Below are 19,952 nucleotides of genomic sequence, written 5' to 3'. Positions count from 1 at the left end.
TGCTCAGGGAGACAGTGCTCTTAACCTGGACTACCCTGAACCTCAATCTCAGTTCCCTTATTTTTTTTTCTTTTTTTCTTTTTTTGGTTTTTCGAGACAGGGTTTCTCTGCAGCTTTTTTTAGAGCCTGTCCTGGAACTAGCTCTTGTAGACCAGGCTGGCCTCGAATTCACAGAGATCCGCCTGCCTCTGCCTCCCAAGTGCTGGGATTAAAGGCGTGCGCCACCACCGCCCGGCTCAGTTCCCTTATTTTTAACCAGGTCACCTGTCTGCCTTGGTTTTTCAGCTATGAATGGATGGTTGCCTCTTGACCTTTGGCTAAAATCCTGAGAAGTATAAATGGAGTTCACAGAGCTATGGGGCTCCCATGGTTATGGCATGAGGAACTTAGATGAGCATCTAACAATATTCTCTATCAGAGGGTTGTGGCATTGGAGGCCTGGGTTCAGATCCTGCCTCATTCTCTCTGTGCATCTCCTCTGTGCAAGAATTGCCAGGTAGCACTCTGATGAGCATAAACATCCCACACTTCTTACACAATGTCTTCCGCATGACTTGGGGAACAGAATGCCACTACAAGAATCACCAGGAGCAGCAGACACCAAAAAAAAAAAAAAAAAAAATCCCTAAAGTGGGCTTTGCATTTAGGGGGCAGATAAGAGCATTTGCTGAGCTGCATTGGTAGCAGCCAGAACCTCCTTTTGGAAACATAAAAGACCCACTGTCAAATGATGCTGTGGCTGCTGTGACCCTATTGTTTCCAGGAATAACAGATGCTCTAGAGAGAAGCAAGCTTAACCAAAACATGCCATATAGTCAGAAGGGAGTCTGCTGGAGAGATGGGCAAGAATGACCCCTATTGTGAGTTGAGTGTCATCACACAGCAAAAGGAGTGAAAAGGTTTCTATCAACAAATATGAACAATTGAAATTTTCATGTAGAAATTATTGTTAAATCTTTATAGTTTAGAATAAAAACTGACATTAAGAAAGCAAATTTAGAGCTCTGGACCATTAAATGTGTCTGTGGCAAAACCTAAGAACTAGATGTGCCATCGTCTGCAACTACTCCCATCTCCCAAATGGCTCAAAAGACCTGGCCATGGTTCTCCTCTCTGTAAGAATCAGGAGATTTTAGGATGGGCATTGTAGAATGGTCCACTACCACAGCACATGTAATTACAAATGAAATTTTCTTAAAAGCAAGGAGTACAGGGAAACGAGCCTAGATTCTAAAGACAACTGTGTCTACTAGAAGCACCCTTCCAGCTGCTTAGAGACATGGCTGGTTTAGGTTTCCAGTATGGAAGTTCTAAAACAAACTGAACATCCAAATGCCCAACACAGACTTAGAAAGATAAGTGAAGAATACAGAGGGAAGAGCTGGAAGGGAGGGTGGGGAAGGCCTCTCCTACCAACATCTGTGACAGATCTGAGAGCCAAAAAAGAAAGATAAGTGGTTATAGATAACACACTGAACTACAAGATATCATGAAAAAAAGAACAGAAAATGACAAGGAACATAGAGCAGAATAAGAGGAGGGAGCGTAGAAAGGAAAATGGATGTAAGAAAAGGGTTCTTGACAGAAAATTATGCAGAAAGGATGGCTGAAAGAGGGATCACCACTTCCAAGCCACCAATAGTTCATCCTCTGAGGGACGTAAAGTTTTCTCTCCAAAACTATACATGGTATGAAGGAACAAGTTGGGAGAATGTTTTAGACAAATGGGGACAACAGAGCCAAATAAATACAATCTTTGATCTGATGGTGGATTCTTTTTAAAGGTAAAAATGAAATTATGTTTGTAACTCACAAGATTAAAAAATGCTTGCTATGTTCAAGATAGATTTCTTAGGTGTGTGGGTTATAGTGCATTTTATAAAAGAGAATGCTCTTGTTCCCAGGAAATCAGTACGTAAGTGCTTACAGATGAAATGTCTTAACGTCTCCAAATTATAGTCAAGTATTTCTGCAAAAAGTCAGAGAAGGAAACAGACTTCTATATGCATGAGCATGTACGTCAGCCAGAGACAAAGCGAAGGTGGAGACACAGCAGGAACAAGGTTTGTGACCATAGTTTGTAGCATGAGCCCAATTTCCATGCAGTTTTGAACACTTGGAAGCAAACAGCTGCAGAAAACTGACACTTTGTAGAAAATACTGCTTCAGAAAATGAGTTAATATATTGATCTCTGAATGTAAATGAATATTGAATAAACAATGCACATAAAGCTATCACATTGTGGCATTAAAGTAAGGCAGTGAATTATCTAATAATTACAGAGTAAAAGAAAATACCTGAAACCTGATGTTGCTGGAGCTCTCTAGCAAAAGCAAGTGAAAAAATAGAACATTCTTAGACAAGATTCCCTTTATTCTGGAAATGTCTATCCTGGACCTTTGGTCACAACACATTCATCTCTGATACAATGAAAACCTCCCCACACTGAGATATAACATGAAGAGAAAGTGTCTAGCTTTTCAATACAGACTGAATGGCTCTTGAAGCTACCTGGGACTTTGAATAAAAGTCCTTCTTTAAGTAGAAAGTCATTCTGAGCTATCTTAAGAACTAACTGCCTTACGACATGATTGAGACTGGAGGGCAGAAGGCTTGAGAGCATCAGAACACAGTGGAGCAGATGAAAAATCTCCAAAGGACCTTGTGCTGCTACACAGGGGAGATCCTGTTCTAGAGGTGGGGGAGCTGCAGGGCAGTTCTAAGATTCCTCAAACCAGTCCTAACCAACAGAAACACCCCGGGAACAGACTCCTACCTGGAGAAAGATCCTAGCCCAAGAATGATTTTGCAGTGTAGAGGATAAAAACTCTTTCCCTCAGACAAATGCAAGCTCACATTAAATTATTCAAATCAAATCAAATTAATTAAAGCTCAAAAGACCTGGCCATGGTTCTCCTCTCTGTAAGCATCAGGGAGAGCAATGGCAGTTCCTGATGGGAAGCAGGGGTCATTCTCAAAGTCCACTTAGGGGAAGGAGTATTGGAAGGACCAGTCACAAAAGATATAGCAGGGTGGAGAGAAACCAGAGTGACAAGGTTTGAATTTAGTGGGACCTAAAAAACCCTTTTAGGTTAAAGGCTTGATCCTTAACATGTGGTGCTAATTCCAGGTGGTGGCACCTGCAAGATATGGGGTGCAACAGAAGTGTGAGGTGACTTGCGTGTGCCTTTAAAAAATGATGGTGGAGGTCTTTCTCGGTCTCTTTCTTTCTCCCTGATATCTTGGAAAAGGGTGATGTGCGATTCCCCTCTGTATGTTGTGAATGTTTTATTACCATTGGTTAATAAAGAAGCTGTGTTGGGCCTACGGCAGGGCAGAGTAGAGCAAGGTGGGAATTCCAAGCAGACAGAGGAGGGAAGAAGGCATAGTCAGGGAGACGCCAGGTAGCTGCTGAAGGACACAGACACCTGGTAAGCCACAGCCTGGCGATACACAGATTAATAGAAATGGGTTAATTTAAGATATGAAAGTTAGCCAGGAATAAGCCTAAGCTAGTGGCCAGACAGTGTTGTAATTAATACAGTTCTTATGTTGTTGTGGGTCTGGGAGGCTGGGATATGAATAAGCAGTCTCCATCCACACAATGAGGGGAGCAGCTCTGCTGTACCACAATGCACTGCATCATCGCGGACCTCTAAGTGAAGGGCCCAAATAACGGGAGATTGAGTCAACTTTCTCTCTTTATAAATTCAGGATTTCTTAGGATTCACTACAGTATGGGACACTTACAGGACAGGCCGGAAGCAAGGAATGCTGGGGCGTGAGAATGGGTGACTAGCAGGTCCTACAGAAGGCAGCTGCAGGAGAATCCTAGAGGAACCACTGACCAGCTCCACAGCCATGCTGCTGCGACACTGTTGGGGACAGTTCGGGAAAGAGCCTGTCTCCCTTTCATCTCTCTCTCTCATTTCATGCTAAGTTCTTCCCGAGCCAAGGAAACCAGAAACCAGAGGTCTAAGAGTCCAGGTATGTAGTTACATGGAGCATGTCTGGGCAGAGACAAGATGAGAAGGCTGTACAGAGGAATGATGGAGGACATCTGCTATAGGGTACAGAGGGGATGACGGAGGGCATCTGTTATAGGGTACAGAGGGATGACGGAGGGCATCTGCCATAGAGTACAGAGGGATGACGGAGGACATCTGCTATAGGGTACAGAGGGGATGACAGAGGGCATCTGCTATAGGGTACAGAGGGATGACGGAGGACATCTGCTATAGGGTACAGAGGGATGACAGAGGGCATCTGCTATAGGGTACAGAGGGATGACGGAGGGCATCTGCTATAGGGTACAGAGGGATGACGGAGGGCATCTGCTATAGGGTACAGAGGGATGACGGAGGGCATCTGCTATAGGGTACAGAGGGATGATGGAGGGCATCTGCTATAGGAACTTGTGGTCTCCTGCCTAGCTCAGAAGTTCTCAGAGTGAGAACACAGTGGGAGACTCATAACCACACTGCAACTGAGAAGTGCAGTCTAAGCAAGAGAATCGAAACTCTTGCTCTGAATGAAGCATTTCCATTGTTTAAACACACGTGCCTATTACATGCACAGACATGCAGATTTCACAAAAAGCTTTAATCTAAGAGCTTCATAGAAATGATTATTTGTTTATCTTATTCAACACATATTTACTGAGTGTTAAATATTTTCAAAGTTGGTAATCAAGATAATCTGTAAGTAAAAATGACTTAGACACCTGGGTGCTAATTTAATTACCTTTAAATTAATGCAATGAGCCTTGCACTTAATTAGTAATATCATCTTCAAATCATTTTAACTGAGATTAAAATAAATAAAAAAACTTAAGATCTACTGATTAGACAATAGACACAGAAGTTGTATAGACCTTTTTCATGGAATACAAGCTCTTAGCACACACAGAATAGACACAGGAGTTGTATAGACCCTTTCTCATAGAATACAAGCACTCAGCACACACACAAGAACATGCTCTACATAGTAAGTGCAGAGTACAGTGAGATACCACCTCACCCCACTCAGTGAGGCTCCTAGAAAAACAGACAGTGAGGAAATCTAGAGCAAAGGGACAAAGGACAGAGCTTGCAAGGATATGGAATGCTGTGTAGCATCTTCTGAGTCCTCTTGTGTGGGACTGGTAGGGAGTTGACATGGTACAGGCACTGTGGTTAAATGTGATACCAATTCCTTAAAGACTAAAAGCTGAATTAGCATTTGACCTAGAAAACCCAAGGTTACCACTAAGGAACTGAAACTGGACCTTGAAGAGCAATTTGTGTTTGTATGCCCAAACATCATCCACAAAAGCTGTAAGGCGGAGACAGGGAACTCAGGCAAGGGAGGAACAGGGGTTTCCATCTGGGAAGATGCTGACAGTTCTGCAGACGGTTGGCAGTGGCACCAATTTGACAGCATCAATGTGCTCTTGGCCACTCAGCTCTGTCCTCATTGATGGTAATGTGGCAAAGCTCATGTCACATGCATTGTCATGACAAAATAAATAAAAGGAAAGAAAAAATGCTCACGGATTCCAGCCCAGATCCTGCGGGTTCACATACAGAATGCCAGCTCGGGAGACAGTGGCTGGGGTGGCTGTCCTCAGGTGATGGGTCTCAAACAGAAGCCTCATGGAAGGTGTGAGAGCCACTCGCTCATTGCTGGCCAGGGTCAGCACCTGCATGAACAGATGTGGTCATTGCCAGAGGCACGTTGCTATAAGGAGTCAAAACAGCAGTTAACAGACCACCACAACTGGTATTGTCCCTAGTAGGGCAACTACAGTTATATTCATTTTAGCTGAGATCTTCTGGCTGAATCCTAAAGGAATAGAATTGCCTTAGTGGACTCCTGCCAGCCAGTCCTTCAGTAGCAGCAGTAATGGTTCCCATCCCAAATGTAAGTAGACTCCCATGAGACCCAAATTGCACAATGAGCCATCTTGAGTCTCTGCAACACTGCAGTTGCCAAGCACCCTCTAGTCCAGAGCAGAAAGGCCGCAGACTTTGTCTTCTGATAAACAGTATCTTCATTCAGGAAGCAGTGCCTGCTGCTAAGGTGGTCAGTGATGCTACCTTGGAGTAATGTTGGCTCCCAATTTCTCATTCCTGCCCCAACAACAGACCTGTATTGCTCTTTTGGTATCACGTGGGACCTTTTGTCTTTGCCATTCCCAGGACAACCACACAACATGCTTGGGAAAGCATTTAAACATAATCTGTAGCCATAGGAACAGCTTCGTTTGCATGACCAGGTCTCACCAGTCATCACGCAGCACAGAACCATTCTTTTGTTGTTGATGTATTCAATATTTAATCAGACGACATGAAATATAAGAATTTAATGCTTGGGTCTTAGAAAACAATAAGGCAGCTAAATTGAATTCTTATCTATGTATCTAACTTTCATGAAAGGTGATTCAATTCAAAGACAAGGGAGACACATTCCCTCAAAGTCTTTAACTATGATTTATGAGGAAAGCATCATTCATCAAAATGCTGATTACATAAAAAAATACTACAACAAGGAGCGTAAGAGATCACTGATGTTAGCAGCTGAATGGAATTCTCAATGGCCTGGGATGTGGGCTAAGGAGTAACCTTGCAGTACCATTCACCTTGTTATCGTCCATGACTGTGTTCAGGGATTCGATCCACAGGGGGTCAATATCCCCATCCAGGACTACCCAGGTTGGCCCCTCGTGCCTGAGATTTGCTTGCTCTCGCAGAATGGATGAGAAGAGGCCTGCAAAATAGGAGCGAATGTCGCTAATAAAATCCAGGGCCATTTGTCTCTAAAATACATTTATGTCCCTTGGAAGCTCCTTTTCTTCAGCTAAATAAAAGAAAGTTGCTATCTCTTTCTTGGGAGTGGCACGCAATGGCCTTTCTGAGTGTCTTAGGTGGACTCCATCCAGTTAGTCCCACTATTTACAAGCAGGCAAGTTTACCTGGGAGAAAGGGCCCTGGCCTTCGATAACAGCTTCCCCACCTGTCCCACACAAGAAAATGCCTTCCTTGAAGCCACTGTTGAGATTTATAGTTAAAATGAACATAATCTGAAACTTGTAACAGGTAAAGACGTCCACTTTCACATACACGGTCAGTATCTTAGACTACCTGGCAAATTTCACCTTTTTTAATCATATTTTTATATTACTCCATTTTTTCTATTACATTACTCAAGGTTTAAATTTTGAGGCCCCATGCTTCAAAGTGCTATCCATCTGCTTCGCAGCTTGAGTCCTGAGAATGAGCAAGGCTGTCACATCTGTGTGCTGTGTGTTCAGGCCATGTTCTGTAGGTGCTGGCTTTTCAAACGTCAGCAAACCTGCTTCAGTGCTAGTATGGAGAATTCCTCTGTGAAGTCTTTGGTATAAAAACCACACCACAGCTGGGCTTGGAAGGCTGAGGCACAGGGATCTCTGTGATTTCGAGGCCAGTTTGGTCTACAAACCGTGTTCCGGGACAGCCGGGGCTGTTATACATGAAAACCCTCTCTCAAAAAATCAAACATCAAAAACCAAAACCCAAACAAACATAAAAAACCCCAGCAGTCAACAAAATTGGCCACCATAATTGAAGTAGAAGTCATTTGCTATCTGCTGGCTCTCAACTTCATCAGCTGCCACAGGGTTCCTGTATAATGATAATGATGTTATCCCTGTCATAACCCTTCTTGCAAAACAGACCCTAGGTAAAGGTGGCAAAATGTGCCCAGCACATGAGCAGTAAGCACAAGAAAAGATGATGGAGAATGCCAGGTGTGTCTTAGTTCAAAGCAGATCCTCTAGGTGGCATTGGAGCAAGCCTATTACCCAAGTGGGCAGGCCATGGGTATTCTCAGGAGAACAGTGCCTGGACAGTGGAGACATATCCCATGCTAAGACTTGGATAGAAGAGGCACGGAACAGTAGGGATTGGGAAGAGGAAAGGTAGCCAGAAGGGCTGAGTTCAGGAAATGAGGCTGGAGGTGCGTATGAACCCAATCACCAGTCTTGTATGCCATGGACAAGTGGACCCTAGAGTAATGGCACACTCCTGAGACAGGATTCAACTTCTAGATGTAAACAAAGGGCGGAATACCAGGAAGAGGGTGGCTTAGATAATGTGGCATCTGTGGAGGCACACTGACATTTAATATCTATTTCCTTATCTCTGTTTTTCGTTTCCTCCTCTTCCCCATGTTCTCCTCCATGCCTACCCCCACTTTCATTCATTCAGTTCATAGCCCACAATTCCCTAGAACACACTTATAGCATAGGCTGGCCTAGAACTCACTTATAGCATAGGCTGGCCTTGAAATCACTTATAGCACAGGCTGGCCTTGAACTCACTTATAGCATAGGCTGGCTTTGAAGTCACTTATAGCATAGGCTGGCCTTGAAGTCACTAAACATTCAGCTTCTGAGTGCTGGGAATAGGCATGTGTCACCACATGCAGTTTCAAACCTTGCTTGAGTTTGTATGTTCTGCAGACAATGAGATCAGCTTCAACACACAGCTAACCTCTGAGCATGGCTATGGCTTATACTAAAAGATAGATTTCTAAAAGGAGATAGAGAGAAAGGCATTTTTAAGTGTGTCAGAAAGGAACTAGTACTTGCCATCTTTCCATTCTCGGGTAGCATGATGTATGAAGCCAAAGAGTTCATCTGTTGTCACAGCCTTGGGATTTAAGTCACTCCAAATGGCTTTCTGTTTCATATTAACATACGTTCTGTTCAGTGTTCTCAAAATCTGGGAAGAGCGAGCCAAGAGAACTAATGTAAAAGTTGGCCAAATGAACAGTGAAAGATTGACAAAACATTCTGCTAGTTTGTCATGTGTTACTAGATGTCCTACATGTAGCATGATGCAGATGGTAGCAAAGGTGGCCATAGGCACGTTTCCATCTTCATATTGTAAAATTCAATTCCATGGATGCTTAGGGTGACAGAATCAGTTCACCTGATTCTCAGAGTTACTTAGATGAGAGAAAGCTGCTTTATAAGCTAAGATATTTAGCAATGCACATAGAGTAGATTTGAGACCTTTAACCATGCGTGAATATGTATAAGCATTTCCGTTCCTGAGGTCACTCTGCTAGTATAATTTAGACCATCTCAGAGTTGTCCACAAAGATTGCTGAAGCCCTCGCAGAGCGTCTCACCTAGCAGGCTCAGGGATTACCCACAGTGTGCATTCCAACAAGAATTTAGGCATGACAACAATGCTGGCGTAGACGTTCTTCAATGCTCAATGACATAGTGAACCTTCACAGGACATGACCTTGGCTTGGGGAAACTAGAGTTGTGTTACTGGCATCTCATGGGCAGAGGCCAGGGGTACGGCTCCACAGATGTCAGTGGTCTGGACAGCCTCAAAGCAAAATCACAGGGAATGGTGTCCCCGGTGCTTGGAGATTAGCTAATCAACAAAAGTAGTCTGACGGAGAAGACCTCAGAACTGGGGCTCGCTGGGTAGGTATCTATTTATCTGACCCAAATATCTATCCTAATTGTCCTTTACTATCCCCTGAGAAGCCAAGGTATCATCCTTGCCAGTCCTAGGTGCTCTGAAGGGCTGGTAAAATATTGCCATCTCCTTTAGGATGGTGAGTGGGTGAGTCACACAGTCCTGCCTGCGGTTGCCTAAGCCTGTGCTGAACAGGGCAGAATAGGTGAGGAGCAGAGGAAGAAATGAAGTGCCTTAGGAATATGCAGCTTATACTTTTAGAAACCATTAATCTACTAGAAATTATAGAAATTAATTTTATCCTTCCATGAACCATGGCCTACATCTGAAAGTTACACTAACAAAGTAATTATAGGCCTATCAGTAATCTACTTTAATATTGCAATGATTACATTTTTGACTAGAAAAATCTCCATACAGAGCCTCCCTCAGCAATTGTCCCCCTTTGGGTTCAACTCTGAGGACTGGCAAGTGCTGTGTGCAGCCACACTCTAGAACTCATAGGCCCATTCGGATTATTTTTAGTTGTTGGCCACCACGTGTGTTTATACCCAAGCATCCGGAATGGGAAGGCACACAGCTCTGCATACACCGTCTGCCAACCAAGAAAATAAGTATGTTGCCAGGACTGTCAGGAAGGCCAAACAGAATCAAGCAGTGAACTAAAAATGGGACTTAATAATGCCCACAGCTTCTCATCACAATAGAGAAAATCACACACAATGCACCTAGCCCAGCACACAATAGGGACCTAAAAATGTGGGTGCCGCCACCTTCTTTTCTGTTCAAGCTTTGATTTGGCCTCGTGGAAGACTCTTATCATGAAGGAATAATGAGGGAAAATAGTTGCATTTGTTTTCTTAATGACATGGGAAATAAAATTTATGATGACCAAAAGGAAGCAAGACGGTCGTTTCAATAAGGGCGGGCAATTCTCGCCAAGGGCCAAAAGCCAGGTGATTCACTCAGCCTGAATCCTTTCCCCCTGGGTGAAAGAGGCCAGGTGTGAGCATGCAGGTGCAGGCCTGAATACGGCACAATGCTGCCTGTCTTGTGCGGAAAGCCTAGTCTCTGGCACAACCTATTATTCCTGGTGTGTGTGTGTGTGTGTGTACACAAAGGTTACATTTGGTCTTTTACCCAGTATAAAAGGTAACAGTGCCAACGGATCAAACGGCAACAGAAGAGATCAGGTTCTAATTCAATGTGGGCTTCATTGAAGGGAACCCGAAGTAACTCCAAAAATTGCTGTCCACTCCCCACCCGGAGAACATTCAGTATGAGTTATCGTACCTTACTCTTCCCTGTGCCTGCGTTTCCGACCACAAAGACGGAGTGTCGCACAGCCAGCAGCTCCTCAAGCTGAACAACCTGCACACAGACAGCCTGTCACTCAGGCGCTTTCGTGACTGAATGGCCAAAAGACAACTTACTCATTTTAGTTCTCTCCTGAAACCCTCCTCAGCCCCCACTCACATATGGGAAAATAGACTGGCCGTCCAAAGTACAGCTTATTGTAGACTTCTCACATAAAAAGCAGGGGGAATAACAGAAGTCATCACTGTCATCCATCGTTATCCCCAGCATCACTTGTGAGTGGGAATGTGTGCATGTACGTGGAGCCAGGGAGCAACCATGGGGTTGTACTCTTTCTTTACCTTATTCTCTAGAGCAGTGGTTCTAAACCCTCCTAATTCTGGGATGCTTTAATACAGTTCCTCATATTGTGTGAACCTTGACCGTGAGACTATTTTGTTGCTATTTCATCACTGTAATGGTCTCACTGCTATGAACTGTAATGTAAGTATCTGATCTGCAGGATATTTGATATGTGGCTCCCAAGGGGTCAAGACTCACACTGAAAACCTCTGCTCTAGAGAAGAATGAGGTGTCTGAACACACCTACTTCTCTCCCCCACCAACACTGGGTGACAGGCACACACAGGCACACCTGGCTTCATATAGGTAGGCGGATTCAAATCCAGATGCTTATGTCCCCATGCTTGTGTGTCAAGTCCTCTCACTCTCTGGGACATCTTCCCAGCCCCATCTCTTAACTTCCTATGGCACTTGGTACATGGCAGGAGGAGTTACTCATAAACTCAGTGATTCTTCACAGAGTTCCCAGCAGAAATGGATGTCCGGCAATCATTACTCACAGGGGAGTAATAGCTTCCATCACAACAACTATCAGAAACACAGACTAGTAATGCATTGTGCTCATGTATTCACTGAGCACAATGCAGCCCTGCCTGGGCATGGCTTTGGCTAAGTCAGACGGGACGTTCCTGAGTGCTTGTCATGCATGCTGACAGCCCACCCCCTACAAGAATAAACTGATGATTTTACTTTCAGCAGTCTATGAATTGGAGGAAGAAAGAATACAATAAAATTTTGGAATGTGTTACCAAGAAGTTTTGTAATTAATTAAAAATATAGTTACATTTAGAATCATGGTAGTTATTTCTATGTTTTTAAATCCTTGATGAAAGGGACTAGATATTGAAGCATTTGCTTAGATGTTCTTTAGCTGACTATGATATAAAATACATGAAAGTTTTTAATAAAATCACATTAAAGCCCTGTAATATAGTTAATGTTTGTTACTTGAACTACTAATCTCCCTGCCTGCCATCAACAGTCAATACATCTCTTACTTTGAGGATGAAGCTCTCTTCAGGCTGCAGGCGGAGTTCCAGGGTGGATCGCTTGACCATCTGTTCAAAGTGTGGTTTTCTCTGCCGAGGCACATCCAGGGCTGGAAACAGGTCTCCAACCAGGCCCAGAAACACCGGGACATCATCAGTCACGATCTTAGGCATATTGAAGTCTCTTAAAGCTCTCATGAGCACCTGGGACAGAGGATGGAAGACACTGGGTCTCAAGGCAGCAAGGAACACCTCAAACGCTTAAGTAAGAACTTTGAAAGTTCCTTTCTAGTGGCAAATAAATGATTGACGTTTGAAGAATTGATGCTTAACCTGATACAAACATTGTGCACTGCATAGTGTATTGCATTGCTTTAACTGGTTAATGAATAAAGCTGCTTTGGCCTACGGTAGGGCAGAATATAGCCAGGATGGAATATATATATATATATATATATATATATGACAGAGAAAGAGAGAGAAAGAGAGAGAGAGAGAGAGAGAGAGAGAGAGAGAGAGAGAGAGAGAGAGAGGGCAGAGTCAGGGAGTTACCATGTAGCTGCCAAAGGAGAAAGATACCAGGCTGGAACCTTACTGGCAGGTCACAAACTCATGGCAATATATAGGTAGAAAAAAAGAGTTAATTTAAGATATAAAAGCTAGCTACAAAGATGCCTAAGCCATTGGCCAGTGTTGTAATTAATACAGTTTCTGTGTGATTATTTGGGTCTGGGTGGCCAGGAAACAAAAGAACTTTCTCCTTTTACAAAATGGCGCCCACTGTCTGGGGGTATGAATCCATATAAGACCTAAAAAACCTTAAAAAAAGAAAAGAAAAAAAAGAAGGCTCCTAGACCTACAAAAATGGGAGCCAAACACCACATCTTGGTAGTTGCATTTTTTTTCCAGATAGGCTTTGTTTGCTGGTGGCAAGAGGAGGTATGGCTTCTTTAAGAGAAGGCTTCCTGACTCAGCATTAGCAGCAAAAACTGCATGACTTCTTTAAGAAATGGTGGCTCTGGCTCTTTTGGGAGGTCCTGCACTTAAATGGTGTTTGTGAACAGAGTACTTTAAGTGAGAGGGAGAGAGAGAAAGAGAAAGAGAGAGAGGGGGGGGAGAGACCCTGGAGCTGGAGGTACAGGCAGTTGTGCGCTTCCCAGTCTGGGCACAAGAAACCAAACTCAGATCTACCAGAAGAGTGGCACATACTCTTAACTGACGAGCCATCCCTCCAGGCCCCTAACAATGCATCTTCAACCCTCACATCTACATCAGAGAGGAGATCACTGGTCTTTATCCACAGGGAGGCAAATCCTTTCAGGTTAGTGGAACATGCAGGTGACCATGGATAGGCCTCAGAATAAGATGAGCAAGGAGGCCTGTCCCTTCAGTGGTAGGTGTTCTATCTTCAGAACGCTACCGCAACTCTCTTGAACCTTCAGCCATCTCCCACTCTATCAGATCACATTGCTGGAAGCACTCGTAAATCACAAGATCATAAAAGCAAATACTCCTAGTTTGGGCTTTTGTCTTACACCAATTAGAAACTAACGTTGATGTGAGACTTTAAAAAAGCAGTAACACAAACATCAGAATAAATTATATAAGAGCTACACATCCCATCAACACTCACCACAGAGCAGAATGTAAAGAAAATGCTAGTTAAGCATGAGCAGAGACCAACAAGAGACATATTAGCAAATTTAAGAGAAATGATGCCCTTTAGCATGGATCTAGTTTTCTTCTATGCTTCAAGATATGCTGCATGCATTCATGAACAGTTCTGTCTGCCCTTCATCATATTCCTCCTGAAACAAGGAGAGTCTCACTGTGCCACCACCATTTGTCTCTCTCAGGAGAGCAGAACTTCCCGGGTGGTTTCCCGACTATTGTGCTTCTCCCTGTGCCAACCTCTTGTCTGTAAGTCTACCCCCACACAGTGGGTGTTCTGTGCCTCACTAGACTGCATTCCCTAAATGTTCCTCAAAGGAAATCAAACAGTGATTACTATTTTATTGTATCTGTCAAAATATCTTTTGTGGTTGATATTCCAAAAGCACTTATAGAACTACATTTTCCTTCCCAGGTTCCTGTCTCTGTAGTCAGGAACACTTGTGAGCACTTATAGGAAATGCCACCCCTTAAAATATCCTGCATTAAGAATAAATGTTTTCATAAATAGGGTTCTGTGTGCCTCCAAAGCCAGGTATATACTTCTGTCTGTCTGGAGTCATTTAGTTACTGCCTCGATAACATCATTTATCAGTGTGGTACCTGGTCTTCGGGTCTATTTTTATCTCTTCGTTTCAGGGAGCCAGCTACAACCAAGACAGACTTGATAGCACGAAGTCCCCAGTCATAGTGATCCTAAAACCAAAACATAGGCATGTCTTTCTCAGGGACTGAAAGAGACCTTCATTCTAGAAGTGAAAGCTGGAAACCCAGAGTTCAGATAGACACACATTTTTATGATTTACAACAATTAATTCTGGAAGCAAAACAAACAATTAAAAAAAAACCCTTGTCTTTGGGATACATGTCTGACTTCTTTCAGCTATTTTACGGCCTCCCCCAGCTAATCTCTTTCTATAGTATTTCATTGCAGCTTTTGCTCAGGTCTCCATCTCCTTCGTTTGCTCCTCTTCCTCAGCTAGCCTGACCTGGCACCTGGACTGAAGAACCAAGTGTTGTGTAGCTGTCAGTGTTTAGCCACCCATTCTCTATCTTAGTCACTTGGGCAATCCTGCCCCAGTGCTGGCATTAAATATAATAAAATTACAAAATTCTCTTATGAACCAGGGTCTCTCTGAAACCTGCATATCATTCCCCATGAATCCCACTGGCTCTGCATGCCTGGGATAGTGTATCTGTTTCTATCTGCAGAATTCCTGAGCCTGGCACACAATACAGTGCTCAATAAACATATATTACATGAACTTAATTCAAAGGTGACTTCTTTTGAAACAGGGTCTCACTATGCATCCATGGATGTCCTGAAATTTGCTCCAGAGAACAGACTGGCCTTGAACTCACGGAGATCATGCCTATGCTGGAACTAAAGGTGTGCACCATCAGTCTTGGCCCCAAAATGGCTGATTTGGAGGAACTGGCCCCCCTATCTACCACCTTCATGTAGCAACTCTTCTCTCAAATGTTTCTTGGCTGTGACTCCAGGCAGGCCACCTCTTCCCCAGGATTTGGCAGCAGTTATAGGGAGGCAAACAGAGTAGCATCTACTTTGCAAACGGTTGCAGGGGAAAAACTGATCATGTGGGAATGGATGCTTTGTGGACACTGAGATGATAAATGCATGAATCAGCATGCCATCTCATCTGTTTGTGGATAATAAAACAAAGTTAGGTCAACACCATCTCTGCTGGTGAGGATCAGAGAACAGAATTTAAAAACACCCATGTGGGATGCAGATAATAAGGAGTGCACAGAGAAAGTTTTTGTTCAGGTCTCTCTCTCTCTCTCTCTCTCTCTGTGTGTGTGTGTGTGTGTGTGTGTAGAGAGAGAGAGAGGTGTGTGTGGAGAGAGGTGTGAGGAGAGAGAGAGACAGAGAGGTGTGTGTGTGTGGAGAGAGGTGTGTGTGGAGAGAGAGAGAGAGAGAGAGAGAGAGAGAGAGAGAGAGAGAGAGAGAGAGAGGAGAGAGGTGTGTGTGTGTGGATGTTTGTGGAGAGAGAGAGAGGGAGAGAAAGAGAGGTGGAGAGAGAGGTGTGTGTGTGTGTGTGTGTGAGAGAGAAAGAGAGAGAGAGAGAGAAGAGAAAGGTGTGTGTGTGTGTGTGGAGAGAGGTGTGTGTGTGTGTGTGTGTGTGGAGAGAGAGAGAGAAAGAGAGAGAGAGAAGAGAAAGGTGTGTGTGGAGAGAGAGAGAGGTGTGTGAGGAGAGAGGTGTGTGTGTGTGGAGAGAGGGAGAGAAAGAGAGAGAGAGAGAGAGAGAGAGAGAGAGAGACAGAGACAGAGACAGAGAGAGAGAGAGTTATTAGTTAGTTAGTTTGGGGGTACACATACCCGAATGAACGAATGAACTCATGAAGGGTCACAGCAGAAAAATGATTTTTTTTTTGTCACAGGTCATGGTAGAGATCATCTGGAAGTTAAAAGTACAAAAACAGAGCAGGGCTGGAGAAGGAAAAGAAATGAGGGACTAGCAGCTCTGCCAGGCACAAAGCCTGGGTCATGGCCAAGTCCTTGGAGAAATGATACCAGAGGAGAGAACGCAGCAGCAAGTATGCCGATTCGGCTCTTGGAAAAGCCTGGATATTTAAATATTGCGATGACTACTTCAATAACATCCAATAAACACTGATTCTAGAAAACTATCTTCCTTTTCATTTCTACTCTCTTCCAATTTTACTCCTTTGCTCAGGAACGTACTCTGATTCTTCGAATTCCTCTTGTGCCTCAGAAATGCTCCTAAGCTGTTCTAACGTTGGCCCAGTTCTCTTTTCTTGGTCACAATTTCTTTTTCTCTTGCCCTCAAAAAATAACTCACTTCTGTCCTGTCTGACCCCCAGCACCCTGCCTCCTGACCCCAAGCACCCCACCTCCTGACCCCAGTTCCCTGCCTTCTGACCCCCAGCACCCTGCCTTCTGACCCCCAGAATCCTGCCTCGTGACCCCCAGCACCCGCCTCCTGACCCCAGCACCCCGCCTCCTGACCCCCAGCACCCCTCCTCCTGACCCCAGTTCCCTGCCTTCTGACCCCCAGCACCCTGCCTTCTGACCCCCAGTATCCCGCCTTCTGACCCCCAGTATCCTTCCTCGTGACCCCCAGCACCCCGCCTCCTGACCCCAGCACCCCGCCTCCTGACCCCAGTACCAGGCCCTCCTCTCAGAGAGGGTGTTACAATGAGTCCAGTTTATAGCAGCTCTCCACCTGTTAGCTCGGGACTTAGGTTGTTTCATGAACCTTCTACATCTAACAACAGGCGTATAACCATCCTACTGGTAAACTTGAGGAGATTGTAAAACACAATTCATGCCGCTGGGTGAGGCCGTAGGCACCTGTGATCCTCTGCTCAGGAGACTGAGCAAGGAAGAGGTGCAGGAAGCTGTGTCTACCCTGCGGACCCTAGCCCTTCCTTCCTGAGAACCCCGATGGGCTTCTCCTCCCTGCTTTCTTCCAGTGTTTACTTCATGCGGTTGGACCTCAGGTTCCTTAGAGTAGAACACACCGGTGTTTGCTTCATTTGTTTGGCGTTTCACCGTTCTGCCACTGTCGTCAATAAACGTACTACTTGACGGTAGTGGATGGTCACTAAATGTTCGCATATTACCACGGCAACTGAATATGATAACAATTTCATTTTCCATGGGAAGTGTACTTCTTCATTATAAAATTTAAGTGTAACTTTAAAGGATACTTCAGATTATAAAAGAAAGTGAAAATGCTAATAATCTTAACCTGCTGTAAAATCTGTTAGAAATTATATTTTTCCAGTCATTTTATGTGTAGAAAACACAGCAGCTGAGGTCATACCCAGCGCAGCGTGCTGCTTTTGCATACAGCAGTGTGATACAGCACTTTCCCACACTGTTAAATATTACATTTCCCTTCTGAAACGCCTACCCTGAAATGACAGTCTAACTTCATCTCTTGGACTCCACAGCTCCCCCTGACTTTGGGCAGCACAAGCCTCTGTGTGTTAACAGCCCTGTCACCTGTTGTGCATCAGCTGCAGCCTCACTCCCCAGGGAGTCAGTGCAAGACCACAGGTCCAAAGCTACACAAAGCTAACTGGAGGGACTGCAGCCGGCACACGCTTGCTTGTGCTGTCTGGACTTCACAAACTTGCTTGTTCGTGCTGCATGGACTTCACAAACTTGCGAGAAGCAAGCAACAAGAGGAAAAAGGATGTAAGCTTAATCCACTTTCGAGATTAGGATAAATAAAGAAAGACCCACTTCTCCAAACAAGGGGTTAGCAAGGGATGATGGAAACCAACATTTCCAGAATATTTTCAAGAATCAACTTCACCTTTCTTTTATAAACCCTTCTGCCTTCTCTACTACAAGAGGTGAAGGCAACATGAAATTTCCTCTATAACTGCAGCATCCATGATGCGTAGAAAAAACTTCCATAACCTAATGATAAAAATTCACATGGAGTACAAGTAAAATGTTACACACAAATGTGTCTGAAATTTAGTTTCAGGAAAAAAATAAGATTTGGAAAGCAGGTATTTTGAAACATGAAATCATTCCAATTGTCTAAGTGTCATTTTAATGCTAAATTATTTAGCCTCCATATTTTTGAAAACCTATTTCAATGTAAGATAAAACCAAATAATAGTAACCAAAGGGCTCTCACCTGCTTGGACAGGAGCTCCTCACAGAGTGTGTACAAGGAAATGAACTTTCGGGCCAATGCTCGCGCGTCCACAAACCCTTCTGCCACTAACATGATTTCACAGATCAGCTCAACGTCAGGAGCCACCATGGCACAGGGTCTAGAGTTTACATATGAGCTTTAGTTTAAGATGTGGCAAAGTCATACATACATATCACTTAAATCAAGCGATTAGCCTGCACCAACACCTTCACCACTCCTAAACAGATTATAATGGTCTCTGTCAGTCACAACTAACAAAACCCTGCAGGTCAACTAAAACATGTCCACGGACACCAGGGAGATGGAGAGACAGCAGGTATGGTAGAAGCCTGGGCGTGGGGCAAGTTTTAAGAAAATGCAACACATTAACTTCCTTCCCTGATTGGTTGGGATTTGTCTTGCATGCTTGGTGGTGCTGGAGATTTAGTTTAGGGCCTCAGCCACACTGCCCTGTGCTCTGCTGCCCAGTTCTCCCTAGGCTCTGAACGTTAGTGTCCATGCTATCACCAGCCAGGAGGGGGTGAGGCTGAGCACAAGAGTCAGCCTGTATCTGTGGTGAGCAGCATTCTGGTAACAGTCAAACAGCATGTCAGAAAACATTCTAGGGAATAATGGACCTTGTTCCATGTCTGGTTTCAACGGCCATCTCTAGGTGTGGGGCACCTCCACAGAGTCATAGACAACCTCTGAGGCACAAGTAACAAAAATAATGACAAAATTGGGATCTTTGAGTATTCATCACCTTCGCTGTGGGTTAACAACAACAAAAAGCAATGCACTTGAATTTTCAAAGCCAGCTGTGCTTGATGGCCTGCTCACAGAGCCCACAGACACTTAACATCACTCTCAAAAGTGTGTACAAGGTGTGGCTGGAGAGATGGCCCTTCTTGTAGGCCTGCTCACAGAGCCCTCAAACACTTAACATCACTCTATCACTCTCAAAAGGGTCTACGAGGTGTGGCTGGGGAGATGGTCCTTCCTGCTCCTGCAGAGGCTGCAGGTTTGGTTCTCAGCAACCATGTGGTGGCTCACAGGCATCTGTAACTCTAGTTTTAGAGGCTCCAATGAGGGCTTTTGTGGGCAGCAGGCACACATGGTGTAAAATTACACAACATTCAGGCAAAACGTTCATACACATACAATAAAAAAGCTAAACAAAAACCAAAACACTTCACGGGAGTACACTTAATCTCTTGCACAATGCTCCTAGGGCCTACTAGGAGGGACCTTTAAGATGAACATTTAGAAAAACGTACTTTCAAGTTCCACTTTACATGCAGCAGGCTTTTAAAAAGTCCCCCCTCAAAGACAGGAGCCAGAAACAACCAGATCTGGCTAAAGCCAGGTAGAGATGGAACCCAGGCAAGTGGACAAGTAAGCCCCGTGGTTTAGATGTTTAGGACTGTGTGTCCGAATATTTACGTGTCTCTGTGAGTTCAGTTACATTCTACTTCACACACATTTGAGTTTCTCCCTGGATACTCCTTACAGTGTCTCTGGGCCTAGGGAC

General features: G+C 44.3%; 1 protein-coding gene across 1 annotated transcript in view; it reads right to left on the bottom strand.

Moving 5' to 3' along the window:
• Window positions 1-19,952, bottom strand: part of Dnah11 (dynein axonemal heavy chain 11) — a 317,751-nt gene that overhangs the window by 167,388 nt on the left and 130,411 nt on the right. Inside the window, exons 36-42 of the mRNA XM_038336393.1 lie at window positions 18,422-18,560; window positions 14,382-14,474; window positions 12,117-12,311; window positions 10,753-10,830; window positions 8,610-8,742; window positions 6,621-6,748; window positions 5,533-5,681 (exon numbers count right to left, since the gene is read on the bottom strand). Coding sequence (XP_038192321.1) covers window positions 5,533-5,681; window positions 6,621-6,748; window positions 8,610-8,742; window positions 10,753-10,830; window positions 12,117-12,311; window positions 14,382-14,474; window positions 18,422-18,560 — 915 coding nt within the window. The remainder of the gene's footprint in view (window positions 1-5,532; window positions 5,682-6,620; window positions 6,749-8,609; window positions 8,743-10,752; window positions 10,831-12,116; window positions 12,312-14,381; window positions 14,475-18,421; window positions 18,561-19,952) is intronic.

Source organism: Arvicola amphibius, chromosome 7 (assembly GCF_903992535.2).
Source record: "Arvicola amphibius chromosome 7, mArvAmp1.2, whole genome shotgun sequence".
Lineage (NCBI taxonomy): Eukaryota > Metazoa > Chordata > Mammalia > Rodentia > Cricetidae > Arvicola > Arvicola amphibius.
Note: the sequence above shows the minus strand (reverse complement) of the source record. Positions and strands in the feature narration are given on the sequence as shown.